This window comes from Paramisgurnus dabryanus, chromosome 9 (assembly GCF_030506205.2).
Source record: "Paramisgurnus dabryanus chromosome 9, PD_genome_1.1, whole genome shotgun sequence".
In the NCBI taxonomy this organism is placed as follows: domain Eukaryota; kingdom Metazoa; phylum Chordata; class Actinopteri; order Cypriniformes; family Cobitidae; genus Paramisgurnus; species Paramisgurnus dabryanus.
The window spans coordinates 24215167-24234229 of NC_133345.1; the positions used below are offsets into that span (position 1 = coordinate 24215167).

At 38.1% G+C, this 19063-nt stretch overlaps 3 protein-coding genes across 6 annotated transcripts; 1 reads left to right on the forward strand and 2 right to left on the reverse strand.

Annotated features, from left to right (window-relative positions):
• Positions 1-639: 639 nt before the first annotated feature.
• bida (BH3 interacting domain death agonist) lies at positions 640-4204 on the reverse strand. Its single transcript, XM_073815749.1, has 4 exons — positions 4053-4204; positions 2854-3126; positions 2411-2544; positions 640-1135 (listed from the first exon to the last, which is right to left on the reverse strand). Exons 2-4 carry the CDS (start codon positions 3086-3088, stop codon positions 938-940), a joined length of 567 nt encoding a protein of 188 aa, XP_073671850.1. The 5' UTR covers positions 3089-3126; positions 4053-4204; the 3' UTR covers positions 640-937.
• Positions 4205-4670: 466 nt separating this feature from the next.
• wee2 (WEE2 oocyte meiosis inhibiting kinase) lies at positions 4671-9886 on the reverse strand. Its single transcript, XM_065283226.2, has 12 exons — positions 9455-9886; positions 8865-9125; positions 8589-8785; positions 8463-8517; positions 8166-8335; positions 7823-7944; positions 6871-7017; positions 6669-6776; positions 6501-6586; positions 6240-6410; positions 5125-5273; positions 4671-5031 (listed from the first exon to the last, which is right to left on the reverse strand). Exons 2-12 carry the CDS (start codon positions 9114-9116, stop codon positions 4896-4898), a joined length of 1593 nt encoding a protein of 530 aa, XP_065139298.1. The 5' UTR covers positions 9117-9125; positions 9455-9886; the 3' UTR covers positions 4671-4895.
• Positions 9887-10031: 145 nt separating this feature from the next.
• dennd11 (DENN domain containing 11) lies at positions 10032-18992 on the forward strand. Of its 4 annotated transcripts, XR_012337327.1 has the most exons (11): positions 10033-10554; positions 10836-10935; positions 11088-11246; positions 11407-11563; positions 12330-12468; positions 12740-12871; positions 13134-13284; positions 15580-15645; positions 16721-16912; positions 17142-17316; positions 17398-18992. XR_012337327.1 is itself a non-coding variant. In XM_073815750.1 (10 exons), exons 1-10 carry the CDS (start codon positions 10200-10202, stop codon positions 17423-17425), a joined length of 1479 nt encoding a protein of 492 aa, XP_073671851.1. In that variant the 5' UTR covers positions 10032-10199; the 3' UTR covers positions 17426-18992. The 4 variants fall into 4 exon arrangements, 3 of the variants coding, with proteins under 3 accessions (XP_073671851.1, XP_073671853.1, XP_073671852.1); XM_073815750.1 differs by lacking the exon at positions 17142-17316 and having other exon boundaries at positions 10032-10554; XM_073815751.1 differs by having other exon boundaries at positions 17142-18992.
• The last annotated feature ends 71 nt before the right edge of the window (positions 18993-19063 follow it).

Sequence of the window (19063 nt, forward strand, 5' to 3'; positions counted from 1 at the left end):
TTTATAGTAAAACTGATTTGCTGTGTGACCCAACATAAATCAATTCTTGCTGGGATCATGTGCTGATTTCAGGTTTGGGGACCAGAATGCCTCTTAAATGATTTTTTTGCACCATGAGGGTAAGTTAAGTAGCCATATAATTTTAATTTAATCGGATCTGTAGATTAAATTCTTTATTGTTTTGTTCTGTACCACAAAGCATCATCTCAAGTTTCGTCATAATTTTTTCCTGCTTTCTGTGTCTATCCAAAAGAAAGGCTGATCAAAACTAGAAAAGCAGAAGTTACATCTACAGACAGGATCCACCTGTGGTCTGTAGTTTGCAAAGTGCCATCTAAGGAAAAAGTGAATTTTTGCAAGTTAGGTGTTTTATAACGTTGACAAAAGCTGTGAAATAAAGGCATAGTCTGTTAAGGGAAAAGCTGATCTTTTGTGTACTAAATTTGTGTCAAATAATTCAAATGAGAACACAAATATTCTTTTATACAAAAACTAAGCTTTGGTTCCTGTATTTAGTACTGATCTGACTCATGTTGTTTTGGAAAGTCTGACCCTGTGAAACTCACAGCATGTTATGCAAGGTTAATATTTTGAAGCATAATTTATTATATGCTCGTGTTCTGAAATTACTTGTAAAGGAACAATGCAAACATAGACTTTTATTTAGCACTTTTTGTTTCTCAGGTTTTTTTATACAGTATTTAAACATTTTCAGAGTAACAAGCTACAAATGAACATGAACACTTTCAATGCACTGAAAAATGTAAGGTTTCACAATGACTTCAAGTAAATATCAAAGAACTGATTTAACTTTCAACTAATGAAAAGGATCATAAAAAAAATACATTGTCTTTACAAAAAAAGTAAAAAGATGAATGAAATCTATACACATATATACATTAGCCTCACACCACAGATCTTGCACCTGTGGAAAGAATCACTGAGGTCTTGGTGCTAGAAACGTCTGCACAACAGTGTCATAAAGTTGAAAGAGAAAAGGGGGCACATGTTCACACACTGTCTTCACAAGTGCAAAAGTAAAGGCCATCTCCACAAGTTCCTTATTAAACTCTCTGGCACCAGGCACCTGCTGAAGTAAACTCTGCACTCCGTCAGACAGATGATTTGACCAAACCTGCAAATTACAGCAAAGAAATTAAGATGTTTATGGAGTATTTTAATGTTTGCAAGCACTACATAATGCACTTAAGTCTTCTGTGGCAGTTTCCCGGACAGGGCTTATCCTAGTCCCAGAATGAAATGTTTGAGTTGCTTTCATTTCAAAACATCTTGGAGTGACAGGGTTCCTACACAATTTTCATTTCAAAATTCCATACTTTTCCAGACTCAAATTTTCAGATTTCCCTACAGATTTTACCGACCATATTTAACAAATTCTAATAAATTGTTTTAAAATTCAACTGCTAACAAGTATGTTACATTCTAAACATTTAGTATTGGTGTTTTCATTAGGATAGGAAAGTAGCTAGACAGGAAGTGAGGTGGGAGAGAAGGGGGCAGGATGGGGAAAAGTCCATGAGCCAGGACTCGAACTGGGGTCTCCCGAAGCACAACAGCGCTACATGGTGACGCACTTACACACAATGCTATTGACACTGATACGTATGTTACACTCTGAGTCAAAACCTCTATGTAGGCTATCATGTTAAATTTGTAAATATAGAAATAGAAGGGATGTTCATGTACAATTTACCAGAAAATTTGAAAATAGACCTAAAGTTAAATGACAATGCTTAACTGGCTGTTAGGTCGAGCAAACTTGAAAAGACGGTTTAGACAATAGGCTATTTATGCATAAAATATTTAGAAATTCTATATTAAAATACTGCCTTTTGTGACCTAAACGAACAAAATGCTAAATGTCACATTTTTTTAAAGGGTTAATTAACTTAATTAACCCAAAAATAACCTTTCTATCATCATTTACTTACCCTCATGTCATTTTAAACTAATAAGATCAAGTGTAAAAACTATCTTTTGGCATTGCTGGCAGACTGATCCAAACGCCATGAAAAAAAATAATTGTATATATATATATATATATATAATATATTTATTATATACATTTAGAAATTCTTAACTTTATATTTAGAAAACGAAATAGGGACAATAGTCTGGAAACGTATATATTTTTCCATACTCCGATTTATTTTTTCCATACTTTCCAGACCTGGAAATTACTCATATCAAATTCCAAACTTTTCCAAACCCTGTAGGAACCCTGAGTGTCATTGTTTTGTCTCAAAATGCACACGAGTATTGTTTTAATGTAAGATTTGTTTGTAAAAACTACTTAAATGTCCTAAAATAACTAAGGCCTAGTCCTGGATGAAACTAACCCCCGTCTGGGAAACCGCCCCTTTGTGATCTAAACTGATATGTTTCTAACCTGAAATGTAGAGGTGCTCAGTTTCTTGGTTAGACTGTTAGCAGCTCGGGACAGGACTCGTTGCTCCAACAGGTCTGCAATTCGGATCAACTCTGCAGCCATTTCCCTTGCTGCCTGAGCCTCCTCAGCATTTACTAAGATGGAGAGATACAAACATCAACAGCGGCAAAATCTATAAGACTTGGAGCAACACTGCATATACAAAGGAAAAGAGATTTTACTTGATGATAAATATTTATTTCTTTTCATCATCCTTGGCACTGCACGGGTGTTTACAGTTTATTGTCAATCAAATGAGACTGTATATAAATAATACTTTGAAAGTTTGTTTGAATATCACTTGAATAACTATAACCAGAATAAAAAGAGGAAACAAATGGAAGATGAAATAAGAGAAATTGGGACACGAGGTGTAATGGCCCAGTATAGGGATTCATACATACCTGACAGTTGAGGTTGAATTTGCTGCTGAAGGTCGTGTAAAACGCCTCTAAAGTCGATTGGGGGACTGTGTCCATCCGTTTGTAATTCCTCATCACTGTCAATGTAATTATTGTTGTTGTTTGAGAGTTCAGGCTCTCTTTTAAGCTCACAATTTTGGCATCCCTTGTGCTGTAGGAAGGCAAGGAGGACGAGGGATGTCTCAGGAAAACCATCAAGATTTTTGTTGCAATCCATAGCACAATAGGCCACACTGTGACTTTATACAAGTTACTCTGCAAAAAAAGAAAATTAATAATTCAATCATGCAGGTAAGGTATGAAAAACAGACATTAATTAAATTTTAAGCATTTGCATATCAGAGCACATCATATTTTGAATTGAAAGGCCCAGGGTTGTTTTCTATTTTTCGGGAAAAAAACATCAAACGGTCTGAATCTTTATATGAAAGCGATTCCTCACTTGTTGCTGGCTATATTTTATGACGGGTAACACAATAACGTTACTAATATTGTTAAACTGTGCATTAGCATTGTTTAAGATTTTGATAAATCGATCGATCTCTAGATTAGCAAAGCGCTAATAAAACAGCTAGCATATACAGTATCAGTTGTTGCTAGCTAACGTTTTTGTTTAGAAAATAAGATTTTCGCATACATGCCGGTACAAAACAAAGTTTTGCGAGGTGCATCTTTTTTTTTGGAAGTCAAGTTCAAATCCACGCTACGTTAACGTTACTTGGTAACTGAATGACTGTATTCGGTGATGCCATCTTTATGCATTTCCATTCGCCGTATGTCTAAATCGAAATATTTGTATAAAGGAGCAGTAAAACTTCTTGCCTCTGACGTCACACATCAACTAAAAACACATCTACCTGGAGAACGTCGTTAACGTAGGATGCTGAACATTTCGATGAATGAAATTTACAGCTCGGCATTTACAGTTAAAGTGCAGAGAAAGATTGATCCATCTAGCTAGCTAGATCAGTAATAGTAAATACTGTTAACATAGAACTCGCAATTACGTAACCACACTATGTAACGTTAGAGCTTTTTTGGCTAACTTACAGTCTACTACTAAATGTGCCTGAGAACTAACGACAACATTATTTACATGTAACGTTAAACTACTTATACTACTGCTTTAAGGCGAAAGAAATTGTCGGTTTTTATTAAAATAATGAAGATTTGTTACTTACGTTAACTGCTGGTCAACACATAACAGTGTTGCAATTCTCCTCTCCGCTGCTTGCTAGTGATGACGCGCAGCGTTTGCTATAAACAACTTTTCTCTCGTGTAGAATTCCCCGCTTCGATTTCTTGCAAGTGATGACGCGCAAAGGGGGCGTGGCTAGACTCCACAGCTCGATTGAAACGGAAGGCTGGCTGCTTATGGAAGAATATTAATTATGGAATAAATATAATTAAAACAAAAGCTGTATAGTAAACAAAACGATGTGTGCGCGTGACTGTATCTATGTACGCATGCATGCTCGGGATTCTGGCTAGCTACAGGGGTTTAGGGGTTTAAACAGCGCTCATCCGGCGAGATTTCACGAGAGTCTAGCCGTAGCTGTATCCCTTCTACTCACAACCATCGTCGTGTGTTTTCGGAAATGATTTTTCGAGTCTGTGAACACTAGATAAAGTTCATCCAGTCGTGAGGCGGGGCTAAAAGCGGTCAGAAGTGACTTTCAAAACTAACCAAAGATTTATGATGTTACAGTGTCTCCAAATAAACCGTCCTCATTGAACAGGTATCTTTAAAAAAAATGTATCACTCAGCAAAACATTTAAAAACTTTATTTACAGTTAAAAACACAATTTGACATGAAAAACTTGCCATGGTAAACAAACAAACAGCCAAATCAACCTTAAAAGATGTTGCATCAAATATGAAGTGTTCATTTTTGGTGTCATTCAAACAAAAATAGGATCTGAAGTTTCAGTTTAACCAGTGACACGTAAGCTGTGTAATCCGAAATACATGACTGTTGGCACAAGCAGTACATGACAAATTTAGTGCTAAAAATCAGTCAGTGCTAGTATCCAGGGAAACCGAAGCTCACAGATCGAGCTGTGCTCCGGCCTACAAGTCTCCTCCCAGCTTTTGGAAGAGACCCTGGTTGGGATGACTGCCGTGGTGAGGTAGCAGCTAGCCGGGCCTCCTTGAGTTCCCTTAGGTGAAATAAAAAAATAAAAAACTTCAAAATGAAGAACTACATAGAAAAAAAAAGACATTCACTGCTGTTTTAAAGATATATAACTCACCTCTCTAGCACGGCTGTTCTGAACTTTTCCACGTTGAGCTCCTTACGAAGCTGTGCAGCTAGATTTCCCGTCCTCTCCGTGCGCAATACATTGTGCCGACATAATGCAGATGCAGAAGGCCTTAGAGTAGGATCAGGATCTAACAGCGTCTGTTAAACAGGGTTATTATCGTTAACTACCAATGATTAAAAACATGTCTCTAACATTAAATATTATATTGGCCATTACAGTAGTTAAAGGTCACGTTCCTCTTCCTTACATTTTTAAACCCTAGTTAGAGTGTAATTGTTGCTGTAATAGCATTAATAATACCTATAAAATGAGCCAGTTTGTAGGACAGTAAAAACAGCGGTATAAGTAAATTGTGAAAAATAAAGTTTTACACGTGAAACATGAGCACGTTATATTGCGCACTGTAAAACACAATCAAAGATTCAATAACACAGAAAGAACGGGACCTTTAAAAATACTAAAAATGTGTTTCCTTGGCAATATACTGAAATGGGTTTAAGTTATTTAAATTATTAACTGAATTATTAAATTATTAGCTGAAACAAAAAATTAAGTGAAAAATTTTAAACGGCAATTAATTAAAATGGTTAGCTTTATTAGTGATTAATAAAACGACAAATCTTGGGGAAATTACTAAAATGTAACTAAAATTAACATGAAACTATAAATAAGAAATTATTCTGAATAGCCAATTCAGAATTAATAAAAAATACATTGATAAAAAAAATCTAACTTTGCTACCAGATGCAAGTCAATTTACTTAAACCGACAATCAGATTTCAAGTTGAATTATGCCCTCTACTGAAAGTAGACATGAAACATGAATGTGAACTTTTACCCTTTAAGACCCAGTAATTAGGATTTACAGCCATTGTATCAAAATGCTAAAAAAATTATTGTTTTAATACATTATACATACAGTATACATAAAATGTAGTTTTTTTCTGACATCTGCTTTAATGCTATCAGTCTGACTTAAAGATGAGTCGCAATGATCAAGTAAAATGTAATGATTTAAGCAACACAACCCATAATTATACCAATAGTTCCTCAATTAATACCCTCTTAAGGATGATTACCAGACATGTGCTGCTAAATGGTACCTTTATAAGGTCTTTAAAGGATGGGGTTAACTCTTGGGGCAGGTTAGGTAGCTGACCCTGCCTAAGGCTGTGCCAGTCATCTCCATTCTGTGGAAGTGATGAAGCTCCAGCAGCTAACAAAATTGTTAGACCCAGTGCAAAAATATCTGCTTTAGGAAGATGGGTAAAGTCCTGTGAGCAAGAGAAAGAGAAACAAATGTGAGTACATCACATCTGGTGACAAAGTTCATACATAATTACAGTCAACTGGTTGAGTTTTACCTCTCGCAAGACCTCATAGGCCAGAAAGCGGCTGTCCCCTTCCTCTACCTGAGGGCTTGAGACAGATGTCACATGACCCAAGTCACCTAAAACACAAGACACATCAGACCAGTGAGATATGCTATTAGTAAGGGTGTTTATAAAAACATTGATAATAAGGCCAGATACCTATTTTATATACAACCCCTGAGGAGGGGCTTTCTTCATCATCATCGTCCTCACTTTCTCCCTCTCCACCCGCACTAGAGCTGGGTCGACGGCAGATGAAAATATTACCTGAAACGGGGTGCCATTTATTAATTAAAGTCTGTATTTTAGTAACATGTGGTATAGGCAAGGAAAAAAAACAATAAAAAGATGCAAGGCTCACTAGGTTTGATGTCAAGATGCACCAAGGCTGAACTGTGGATGTATTTGAGACCCATGGAGACCTGTAGGAGCAGATCTCTAAGCTCTGGCACCCTGAAGAACTCGTCCTGCTCTCCCTTTTCAGTTATAGCATCGTGGAGACTGCCACCTACAGGATGACATTGACATTGTATGAGTTTCTTTACATATAGGCCAAAAGCGGCCAACTTAATCAACTTAAATGGTTACTTTATTCAAACAAAACACCAAGCCCTAATTGTTCTTCTGAACCATAATATGGATGTTTTTAAAGTGTTGTTTTTTTCTTAATACTTGGAGGGGCCAGTGACCACCTCAAGCTACAAATGGATGTGAAAGCAAAAAATGTAAAAAAGCACCAAAAAAAACGAAAAAAAAAAAAAAACCCACTAAAATACCACTAAAAAAAAAGACAAAAAGGGATCGGATCATCATGAGTGCAACTAAATATTAACACCACTTATTTTTGGATGATCTAACCTTTTACAGTCTCACGATTTACATCCAGCATGATGGGATATGCTTAACCTCGAAGCAGTATTCAAGAAAGTGTGGGTTTAGTGTGGTTTGCACTTTGGCAATTTAAAGACATAGGACAGTCTTGCGCACTTACTTCCTGTCGCGTGCACGTGCTCTCGAGTGGCCAAGACCAGAAGTGTGGGTATTTGGACGCAGCCACAAAGGCTCAAACTACTTATTCAACTGTGATTATGTGATTGCTTTCATGTTTGTGACAAAGAAAACCAAAGCAAAGCAGCAGGAATGAGACCGCCTTTGGAAAAATCCAATTTTATAGATCAAATACTTAGCAAAGGTAATGAATTTGCACATGGTTTGTCTTAACACACATAAAAAAAACCCAATAAAAACTTGGATTTTTACCACAGGGGGGCTTTCAATACAAACAACTACATGTTTATGATCTGCTGTCTTACCATCACAATATTCGTTTTGTATAATCATATGGTCATCCTCGGCCCATGCAGAATAATAACGGACAACATGAGGGTGATGCCCCAGCACAGCATGGGCATATACTTCCTTCAAGGCCAGCTGCCTGAAAATACAGAACATTTTTAAAACTTTATCTACGATGCACTTGATTGCACCGATTTATTATGTTCCACATCATAGTTTTTCCAAAAAGACAAAATAACTGGAGAAAAAAATTGTGCCAGATCTCTGAAAGCAACATTCAACTCATCTCAGCCATATATGGTCAAATATTAAAGTGGGCCTTGTTATGATGCATGCGTGTAGCTGGGAGTGCTGACTCACTCATTGGCCGAGCCCGCAATTGGCCTGCGTGAGCGCTTGATTGCGTACATGCATCCATCCAGCCTCTTTACGCATCGATACACGGCACCAAACTCGCCCACGCCGATACAGCCTAGTTCTAAAAACTCACTCTCATAACGCGACAGCATGCGAGCTGGCACTGCTGGCCTCTGAGGGCAGACAGATGGGAGACCGTATGAGAGAGAGAACAGAGATTTGCCAAAGCTTTAGTTGGGATCATGGATTTTTTTTAAATCAACTGTAGAAAAAACAAAGACGTTGCTTTTTAAACCATACCTTTGATGGAAGATAAAAATGTTCATCTTCTGATAAGCTCTGAGCTTCTTTAGATCTGTTGGAATGAAGGTACTAAATACAAGCAAATGAAAAAATGTAAGGCTCCACTAAATGCCTTTCTGGTACCTGTGTACATCATCCTCATCATCACTCCTTTGGCTCTTCCTCTTGTGGTGCTCACGGTTCCTTCGCACCGTGTCTGGCGTGAAAGGGTTGATATTCACTGAGGGTACATTGTCAAAAGCAGTGGACAAACGAAGTATCCTTTTACTGCGGCATGGCTTGGTGCTAGAGCAGGGCAGGGTTGATTTTGACAGCAAACTCTGAAAGGGAATTTTAATTGTACATAAAGAGATCATGGGTCTTTGTTCATACCACGTTGGCGAAAGGTGCCACCCTTACCTTTGGTGTACTGGGTGAGTCACATAGCCGGAGTTTATTCCAGGCAGCGTACAGTACAGGAGAAGTGGGAATGGATGGAGAAACAGCGACACTTATGCCATGATGACGTTGCCCCCGGGGTGTTCGAAAGGCAGAGGGGCTTCTTAATGGAACACTCCTGGGCCTCCATTCATCAAAACTATTATCACTGCTGTCCTCCTCCCCGCTGCTGGAGAAGTTCAGATGTTGCTGCACTGCATTCACAGAGGCCATGTCAAGCCACTGCAGTCAGTTGAATGAAAGACACAAAACACACAATTATTTATTAAAAATGAAAAAAATAAGCCTAAACTAGATGTCTGCAACAGCTGTCCATAAGTTAATCCACTAATGATAAAATAGCAAACATGTGTATAAAGTTTGGTTACATGTTGACAACCACACTCCATCTAAGTCTCCTTAGAAAAGCCTTAAGGCCTCGTGGATCGAATTTATTCATTGTTAGATAAGCTGGAGAAAAAATACTCAAGCTTCCCCTAAAATATAATGTTATTTTACTTCTATGGTTTTAAAACGCAACTTTGAACGACTTGTATAAAAATTAAACTTACCCTGAGATGAGCTACTGTAGCACCACGTTTAAACTCGATGAATTTGGCGCGTGAATGTTAATTAGTAACGCGGCATCAGGTCCTTTAACGATGAGCGGAGTGGCACGACCGTAGGTATTCGACTTCAACATGTTGCGCTGCGCAGAATGACGTCAGATTTCCGCGGGAGCGACTCGAAACCCTATGCGCACAGCATGCTTTGAAATCGCTCTCGCGGTACCTTGACGTCGTAGGCCGATTTGTTTGTGCAGCTTCACATGAAGTTGAGCACACCTGAACATACCTCGTGACTGCCTTTAATTAACTTTGCTAAACTTTTCGACCTTGACAGGCAACAAAGAAACAATTATATATACACTTTTAAATATGTTTTTATTTGTTTAGCAAAACTAAAAAAAGCTCAGAAAATAATTTCCGAGCGTTAAGGAAAGCTAAATATAGTCGTCAAAGACGTCTGCGCGTTTATTTCAGTGTACACAAGCGACCTCATATTTACACCTCATATTTATTTTTCGGGTGGGAAGAGGTTGATGACAAGCACCTCTTACATCACGTGAACGGAAGTGAGTGACATCATCACAACAGTGGACGCCTGGGTAGCGTCCGTTACCCCATCTCGATTACTACAATATTTCTGAAACGTTTGCGTCACAACCGCTATGTTCTGCTTGGCGCGTACTAGTTTATCGCTCTGACCGACCAGCGTATTTGCTATTTCACTCGATAGTCGTGATCGACAAACATCATGGTGGAACAGTCGGATCGCGCTCCGCTGCTGGACTGGGAGGAGATCCCCCCGGCTGAACTTGCCCCATCGGCTCCGTCAGCAGAGACAGAGGATTCATCGCAGTCAGATTTATCGAATTGTCCGGGTCAGGGCGTTGGAGAGGCAGATATCTCGTTGAGGATCAGCCCAGGACATATTTCAACAGCTGTTTCAGGGGAAAGTGCACGCGGCCCGTGGGGAGATGCTAGTGGTGCCGATGAGGAATCGGACTGCGCCTTTCATGGACTGTCCATACGGGATCGGAGAGTTGCTGAATGGGAAGAAAAAGATCAAATTGTTGCTGTTTTTGTGGTGACTTTCGACACAAGATCGGGTGAGGTTTGACCAACATGACATATTGTAAAATGATTCATTGCCAGGGCGATATCCTGTATTTTATGAATTGTTTTGGTTGTTGTAATGTGTTTGACAGCGGCCACGTTTTTTTTTTAGTCATGTGAGGAAGTGAATGAAGTGAGAGTTGTGTAAGACATTTGTACTGTACTTCACTTCCTCATTTATAAGAAGTTCAGCTGACACAGACATTTGTAAACTTTTTGTTTGTTTGTTTCCAGCAGACATCAAATTTAAGTTTAAAACATGTGTTTTTTGCAGGGAACATGATAGAATGGTGTCTACCTCAAGATGTCAACCTGGATGGTGTTGAGTTCAAGTCAATGGCCAGTGGCTCTCATCGCATCGCAAGTGACTTCATGTTAGAATCTCTATTATAGATCCTATACTGTTAAAATTTTAGGGTCAACTTACTTAAATGAGCATAATCCAAACATTATGTACAATAATGTAGCGCACAAAGCCATGTATACAAAGTACTGTAAAAATGTGCTTGTGTTTTTCTATCTGTAGATATTTCCGTAAAGGCTGTTACTTTGGACTAGCGTGCTTCGCCAACATGCCAGTGGAGAGTGAACTGGAGCGTGGGGCTCGGATGAAATCTGTAGGGATTTTGTCTCCTTCTTACACACTACTGTACCGTTACATGCACTTTCTGGAGAACCAGGTCCGGTGAGTGTTATCCTGCCTCACATCTATTTTTATTATGTTTTAAACTATTAAACATAAGCTCAGAGTATCATGTAATGTTTATTTTAATTTGGAATTTAGTATTATGCAGTATGCTTAAATTGTTTTACAAAACATTGACAAAATGCAATGACAATGACAGGCACCAACTGCAATGCCCAGGCCAGTATTCTCCATTGGAAGCTTTCTACGAGGATAAGAAGGCAGTGTTGCCCCCAGGAGGGAATGGTTTGGTCACAGCATGTCCGACCAGTGCTATTGGGCCAATAGTCAATCGCTGCATGCATCCAGAGATGAAGGTTTGAAGAGTGCTCTATTAAAGGCTATATAGTTGGAAACACTGTTCATATATTCATGATTACATAATCAGATAAATCTTTGTCTACTTTTGGGAAAACTAGGCCACGGCACTTGTATGTTACTGATTTATCACAGTGCTTTACAGTGTAGCGTTGCTTCTGCACCTCGGCATATGCTTGGGAAAGTTCTGCTTAGTGAGAGGAGAACTATTGTCATATAAAAATTGGTGGTCACAAATCACAAGGTCCTCTATTGTCAAGCACAATGTCAGACGGGGACATTATGCGGTTTGTTTGAACACCGCCTCAGTCTTAAACGTTTTGGGGCCGTTTCCCAGACAGGGTTTAGATGAATGTTTAGATTAATACGGTACTAGCCTTTAGTTATATTAAGACATTTAAGTAGTTTTTTAATATATATATATAAATCTGTTTATTGAACTTTTACAAAAATAACAGGATATAGATACAGTAGAATCATGAAAAAGTTACTTTACTCCAACCTCACCTCCCAAAAGAGCAAAAAAGAAAAATTATATTAAAGTATATTTAAACAAACTGAATAAAACATAAATACTACTACTAATAATAATAAAAAATAAATGAAAATAAACCCTTTATGGGAAACCGCCCCATAGTGAAAAAAGCTTTTTCATGGTTTCTATAAACTCTTAATAAGTTGATAAGATCTACAAAAAATAAGATTTTTCATGTTAAATAAATTGTGTGTCTATGAAAATCATTCTGGTTTCTGTTCTCCTATCAGATCACGCACCCGGCTGGCTGCATGTCCCAGTTCATCCGCTTCTTTGGAGAGCAGATCATGGTGCTGTGGAAGTTTGCTTTGCTAAGGAAACGCATCCTAATTTTCTCTCCTCCACCTGTCGGTGTGGTCTGCTATCGGGGTGAGAGTGGAAATCCACCCACATACAGTACAGCTACGAGCACATTAACACATCATTTCTCTGCATATCTTCCATAACAGATTAAATAAAGCTTGCTATCCCAATGATAAAGATCACATTACAGTCAGTCACATAATGTGCATTTGTGCATGTCTTGGAATGAATATAGATTTTAGCACTTCTTTTATTTTTAAGCGAATTATTACAAAATTATAACTTATCATTATTATCTGTAGTTTGTTTTGACGACTTGTGTTTCGACACATTTCAGTTTACTGCTGCTGCTGTCTTGCTAATGTCTCTATTCCTGGTATGGGCGCATCTGTTCCGGAGTTACGCCCCTTCTTCTACATCAATGTGGCTGACATCACAGCTCTTGAGACCGAGGTGTCTTACGTGGCCTGTAAGTGTCTAGAGGAGTTAAGATGGTGGCAAAATTCTGGTTTTACCAGTGGGAACAAAAACTAGGTGTCTGGAGGTGGAAGAAACAAAATACTTCATTGTTACTGTAATGAGCTGGTAAACTATTAGGAATGAAATTCTTTAAAGTAATTTGGAGTATTGTCCAATTTGTGTAAATTTGTGGAATGTCTAACGTTTTTCAGTTTTGAAACAAATGTTTTTAATAAGTGTAACTTAACATGTTATTTTTTATGTGTTCTTAGGTACAACAGAGAAGATCTTTGAGGAAAAGAAGGAGTTATATGATGTCTACATTGACAACCAGAATGTGAAGACACACAGAGAAAGCCTCCAACCTTTGCTCAGACTCAACAGTGCGGATAAAGAGAAGTACCGAAAGCTGTGTGAACAGAGGTACACCAGCCTTTTATAATCAGAAGCAGGGTTCTAAATTAACACCCGCCAACCCGCCAAATGCGGGTTAAAATTCATTTTGGCGGGTGTTAATAAAAACTTACTAGCCAGTTTGGCCGGTGATGCATGAGGCATTGCATGCAAGATACATAAAGCTTCGTTCTCGGTCATTTATCCCTCTGGCAGGACATTTCCCATGAACACTGTGCCGTAATACGTGATGATGTTTATACGCCAATTGGCTGCACAGTTTGCAGCGAAACCAGCGCGAGAAACCATGGAGAACGAACGGGCAGAGCAGGGAGGATAGACTAAAAGACAGCGGTGTCGCCACACCCCTTTACTGGGGCAGGTGATCCAGTGTAAATCTTTTGTGCCCATGTGTAAATCTCAAGTTTAAATTTTAGCAGTTAACTAGTGTATTCCTTAACAAAGAAAATAGCGGCAAAAACAGATCTATATGCAATGTAGTTAACCAATTTACGCTTGTAAAGCGACGAAGCAGTCGCACGGACGTGTGCATGCATGTATCCATGTCCACGCGCGTCTTTGCATTCCTCCGCGCGCGCAACTGCATCCAAAAGGGGACGCCACGCGAATGAGTAATTATGAAAACATGACGAGAAGTAAGTTTCTAAATCATAATGCTAATCTTATTTTTACTCGATCATTATTGGCTTCTGTAGATGGACATCAGAAATGTTTTTTTGCAAAGCAGGGAAAGGGAAGCAGAAAGGAAAGATGATGAGATTAAGGGAGGTAAGACAAACTACATCCTCACTCTGTCAGGTCTCAAACATTAGAGGAAAAATCTCAGGAAAACCTTTTGTCAAGTCTATAGGATTGCATTGTTGCTGAGAAAATCCACAGATGTATGTGTTATACTGTTCTGTATTTGCAGATATGAAATTAATATTTAGTTCACTAATATTTAACTCTAGGACACTAACTTGCATAACAGTTAGCAGTAACTGTGATTTAGATTATTTAGTATAGCAGTCATAAAATGACTGGTTTCTTAAAATATTCTTGTAAAAATAAGTTATTAATCATTGCTATCATTGTATAATGTAGAAAATATTTCTCTGCTGTCATTATTACCAAACATTTTCTGCCATGTATGCCTCCAAACATGTTAATAATGTTAGGTATGATGAAAATTATACTTAAATATTATTAAATACATATAAATCTTTCACAGTAACTGTTGCACTGTAGAATAGTGGGTTAAGCAAAGGACATTGTATACTTGCACACAGCAGGCTTTCAAAAAAGTCAGCAAAAAATGGGGGGCATGTGCCCCAGTAAAGCTTTGTCTATCGACAGAGAAATGAAGAAATCTTATGTTTCATCACAAAAATGTTGTCTTGTTTTGTCAGGATTGTCTCATGCACGCGAAAGAAAAAAAACAAATCATTGTTGCATTCAGTGGCACTCATAATTTCTCTTATTTTCACCGGAAAAAATTTGGCTAGTTGAAATGCTGATTGGCTGGTAACTTTAGAAAGTTACCAGCCACTTTGGCTGGTGGTCAAAAAAGTTAATTTAGAACCCTGATCAGAAGGCTCTTATAATAAGAAAAAGAAATAGAAATAACTTTTCAGATAACAAAATCACATTCAAACAGACTGAATCGTTATGTAATAGAGATTTGCAAGCAATTACAGAGCACAGGACTTTTTGATCGTTTTTATCTATATTTTCCCAACGGGATACAGGTTGAGACAATACCGTCTTTATCTTTTGCCTGATATGCTCATTCTTTGTAACAGAGGTCAGGTGTTAGCTAGCATGTTGTGCAGCTATATACAGTACTGTGCAAAAGTCTTAGGCCACCATGCCACAATTAGATTTGTTGTTTTTGCAATGTTATAGTGATCATATATAATAGTTTCTCAGTCTCTTTAATAGAATACATCCAGAAAATACAGGAGATGTGTATATAGTATTAAAAACTGTATAAAAATGTAAACTGATGTGTCAAGTTTTTTTTTTTTTTGATGTGTTTAGTGCCAAGAGAGGTCACACTAAACACTGACGATGCCTAAAGAAGACATTTAGTCCTGAAAATTAATTATTTTTTTTGTACATATTTCCTCTGTTTTTTCTGTTTGTATCTTAATAAAATAGATTGAAAAATAAATATGGATGGACATTAAAACTTCTAAAACAAGTCTGGTGGTGGTGGCCTAAGACTTTTGTACAGTACTGTTTGTAGAAGCACACAAATATTACACAGACATTTTACAAAATGTATGACATTTCAATACAGTGATATGGTTGACATGTTTGCAGGCAGTTGCTGTTGTACTCTCAGGAGGTGGATGGAGATTGCACATCTGAAGAGGACCTCTTTATTCTGTAAGTGATGAACGTTCACTCCTTACTGTGCATTCAGACCGCCACCGGCGAGAGCGTCAATAAAAGCTCTGGCTGCCCTGACAACGACGCTAAAGAAAAGTTGTAGTGGACGCTCTGACGCTCGAATGCATTCTCTGAACTCCTCTCAGGCGGAGGTTTCCGCCTTCCGATTGGTTGCCGCCGAACATTTCCGCCTTCCGATTGGTTGCCGCCGAACCGCGTCATATCTCATTACCATAAAGTTGAGATGATTTCAACTCTCCTCGACGCTCACGCTGTACATAACGCGCCGCGCCGCTGCTCGCCGGAGGTCGCCGCCGGCTCTCATTGAAAATAAATGACTTCCGGCCACTTTGACGCTCTCGCCGGTGGCGGTCTGAATACACAGTTACAGTCAGTACCTTACAGTCACAATGAGCTGTGGAGACACATTTTTGTTTAGTTATTTACCTTTTAGTTAGGGGTGCACCAATATATCAGCCGATGATGCTTGCTATGCTTCTCAATCAATTACGGTGAAATGCTGCTACATCCAAAAGCCAGAGGGCGCTCTCGTGCAGAAACTCAATATGCGCTGCAGACAAAGAACCATACACACATGACACGCAGCTCGAGGAAAGGGTTAAGCATATATTTATATTGCTGTTCTTCAAACCTTTTCAGGTATTTTCATGATAATAAGAATATGTATAATGATTATGTTTGACGAGTGTTGTTTTTTTTCAAATGCATGTTATAAACGACTCAAACTAACAGTGATTTCAGATCGATAAGGACTTACGGATCAAAAGCCGTAGTGCATGAAATAGCTGTGAATAATATCGGCTGTGCGATTCAGAATAGTTTTCAGCCTCGTATTATTAGTGTATATCGGCATTTATCAGTGCACCCCTATGTTTAGTTAAGCAAAACATGGACTATATTAAATTTAAGGAAAGGAAATCTGAAGAAGTGTGAACTATCAGCTTTAAATTATAGTATACAATATCTTTTCAGTGGTCCAATTCCTTTTATAGGAAGTAAAGACAAATTAGTATAGTCAAAAGTGAATCATCCTTTTCATGTAACCCCCCAGGTTCTTCATGGAGCAGAATAACAGAATCTTCCAGACCCTGACTGAGGTGGCAGGAAGTGCTGATTCAACCCTGACCGCTGAACATGTGAGAGCCATGGGGCTGGATCCTCAGGGCGACCGCGGCTTTCTTGTCGACTTGCTAGAGGTCTACGGCATCGACGTCATGCTGGTTATCGACAACCCCTGCTGCCCGTAAGTCAATTATTAATTTGAACTTTTAAGGTACTTGGCATGATTGTGTAAACAAGAAACATATAACACAATAACAACGAACAAAGAGCTAGGTGAAAGATAAAATTATATAAATGTGTAGAGTTTAAATCTCTTGCCTTCTCTCTGGAGCACAGTTTCTGTTTAGGGCTGCCTAACATGCTGCCTGCTTACCACTTTATTTTCTCTTTCTCTGGCTTGGCTATCTTAGGAGCCATTCTTGACCCCTTTGGATGCCACTGATACCACCACCAATCCGTCTGCAGGCTTTTTGTGCACTCTGCAGCCAGCCAATCAGTGAAGTCTTTCTGCTTGTCTGTCTGTCTGTCTGTGTGATTAGTGTCCTCCCAGCCATCCCGGACTTTGCCTAAGCTTGTATCCAAAACGTGATGAAACTTATCTTCGTGCCTCTTTCTACTGCTTCTCAATGTGTCACAGTGTTCTTGAGTTGTTACTTTGTTTTTTAGCCAGTGCTGTTTTGGGGAACTGATGTGACGCCCATAGTGTGCTTCACATGGATGCAGGAGAATGGAATGGAAGAAATCCTCAATCAAGGGAACAACTCTCAGACCCGGATTGAACTTTTTGGTTTTAACAATGGTCTGGTGAGGTCTGCCTTGGATATTTGGATTTCTTTAATGGTTTGATGATTGTTGAGTATTACACACTACCGTGCTGGTGAGGATTTTTACAATGTTCGCCACATTTTCTAAACATACTTGTACGTGTTTGTGGGTGTTTTGTTCTGTTCCTTCGACAATGAGGTGTATTTTCTATTTTGCATGGACCAAGACACAATCAATTTGCCACATGTAAAGCTGTATTTTGGCACAGCTTGGTTGTTTATTAATCTACTTTATATGAAACTGTCTACACTGTAAAAGGTTTTCAGTCCATCTAATTTCAGTGGTAGCTGTGACTGAACTCTTATTTATTTAATCAACACTATCAGTGACAAAATAACTAGTGATGGCATCCACAAAATGTTTTTTTTTAAGGTAAGGCATAAAACATTGCTGGATAAGCCTTTTTTCACTCTTGGCACTGAATGTAAATGATACATTGTCATACAAGTGATGCAAACAGACACAGAAATGTTATCTTCAGCTTTGAGAGTCATTTAATAATGCGCTCTGAAGTAATGAATGTGATTCAATTTCTGTCTTAAATCTGTTACCTGTGAAAGTAATTACATGAATATGTATATACTTCGGTTTTATTTCCATGTATTCGGGTCGATCATTGCTGAAAACAGCAGTGGACTGGCTTTGGATTATTGATTGTGGGTTTTTGTGCGTGTGTTGCGTGTGGCTCTGTCCTGTGAAGACCTAAACTGGATGCTTAACACTGTTAAAATGATTTATAAACGGTATTAATCAAGGTGAAATTTATCATAAAGTATTTACTTTAATCCTTTCCGTTAACACAAAATGATATATTAATTTAATTGAATGTGAATTCGAGGTTTTCAACCCACTGACTGAATCTCCTGTGGTAAGGTCAACAAATACAGTACTCATTTTCAGCATTGAGTGCAGGCACTCAGGTCTGGCACGGTTTAATAAAGACACAAACTTAATAAATGCAAGATCATATTCAATTAATAAAAAATTAATACTGTATTATACTCTTATTACGTTGACTTTAAGGATTTTATGACTAAATGTGAATTTTCTTTTGTACATTTCATATCTATCAGAGAATTTAAGAGAACTTTCTTGTTTAAAATAATCTTACAAACAGTCCTCTTTAAAAATGATTGCTGATTGTTTATTGTCCTCCGTATGTAAAAGGTGGAGAATGTATATTTAGCAGCCATGTAACATATATTGTGTATGTATAATTTAATTAGTTTTTTTTTAGATTATGTAAATGGTACACCCAGTCTTGTCACAAAAACATGCTTAGTGAATGTTGAATTTTACTGTACTAGTATCACAATGCCTCTGTCTCATACACTACCGACACGGTAATACAACTTAACAGCATGTATCTGTTGTTTAACAAAGCAAGTGATTCTTATTCACTGCCATTTTAAAATAAATGGTCTTCTTTTCTATCACACGTTGTTTTGGTGTAATGTTTACTGTTTCCACAGTTTTTATTACATTTTACGAACAATTTGGATATTTT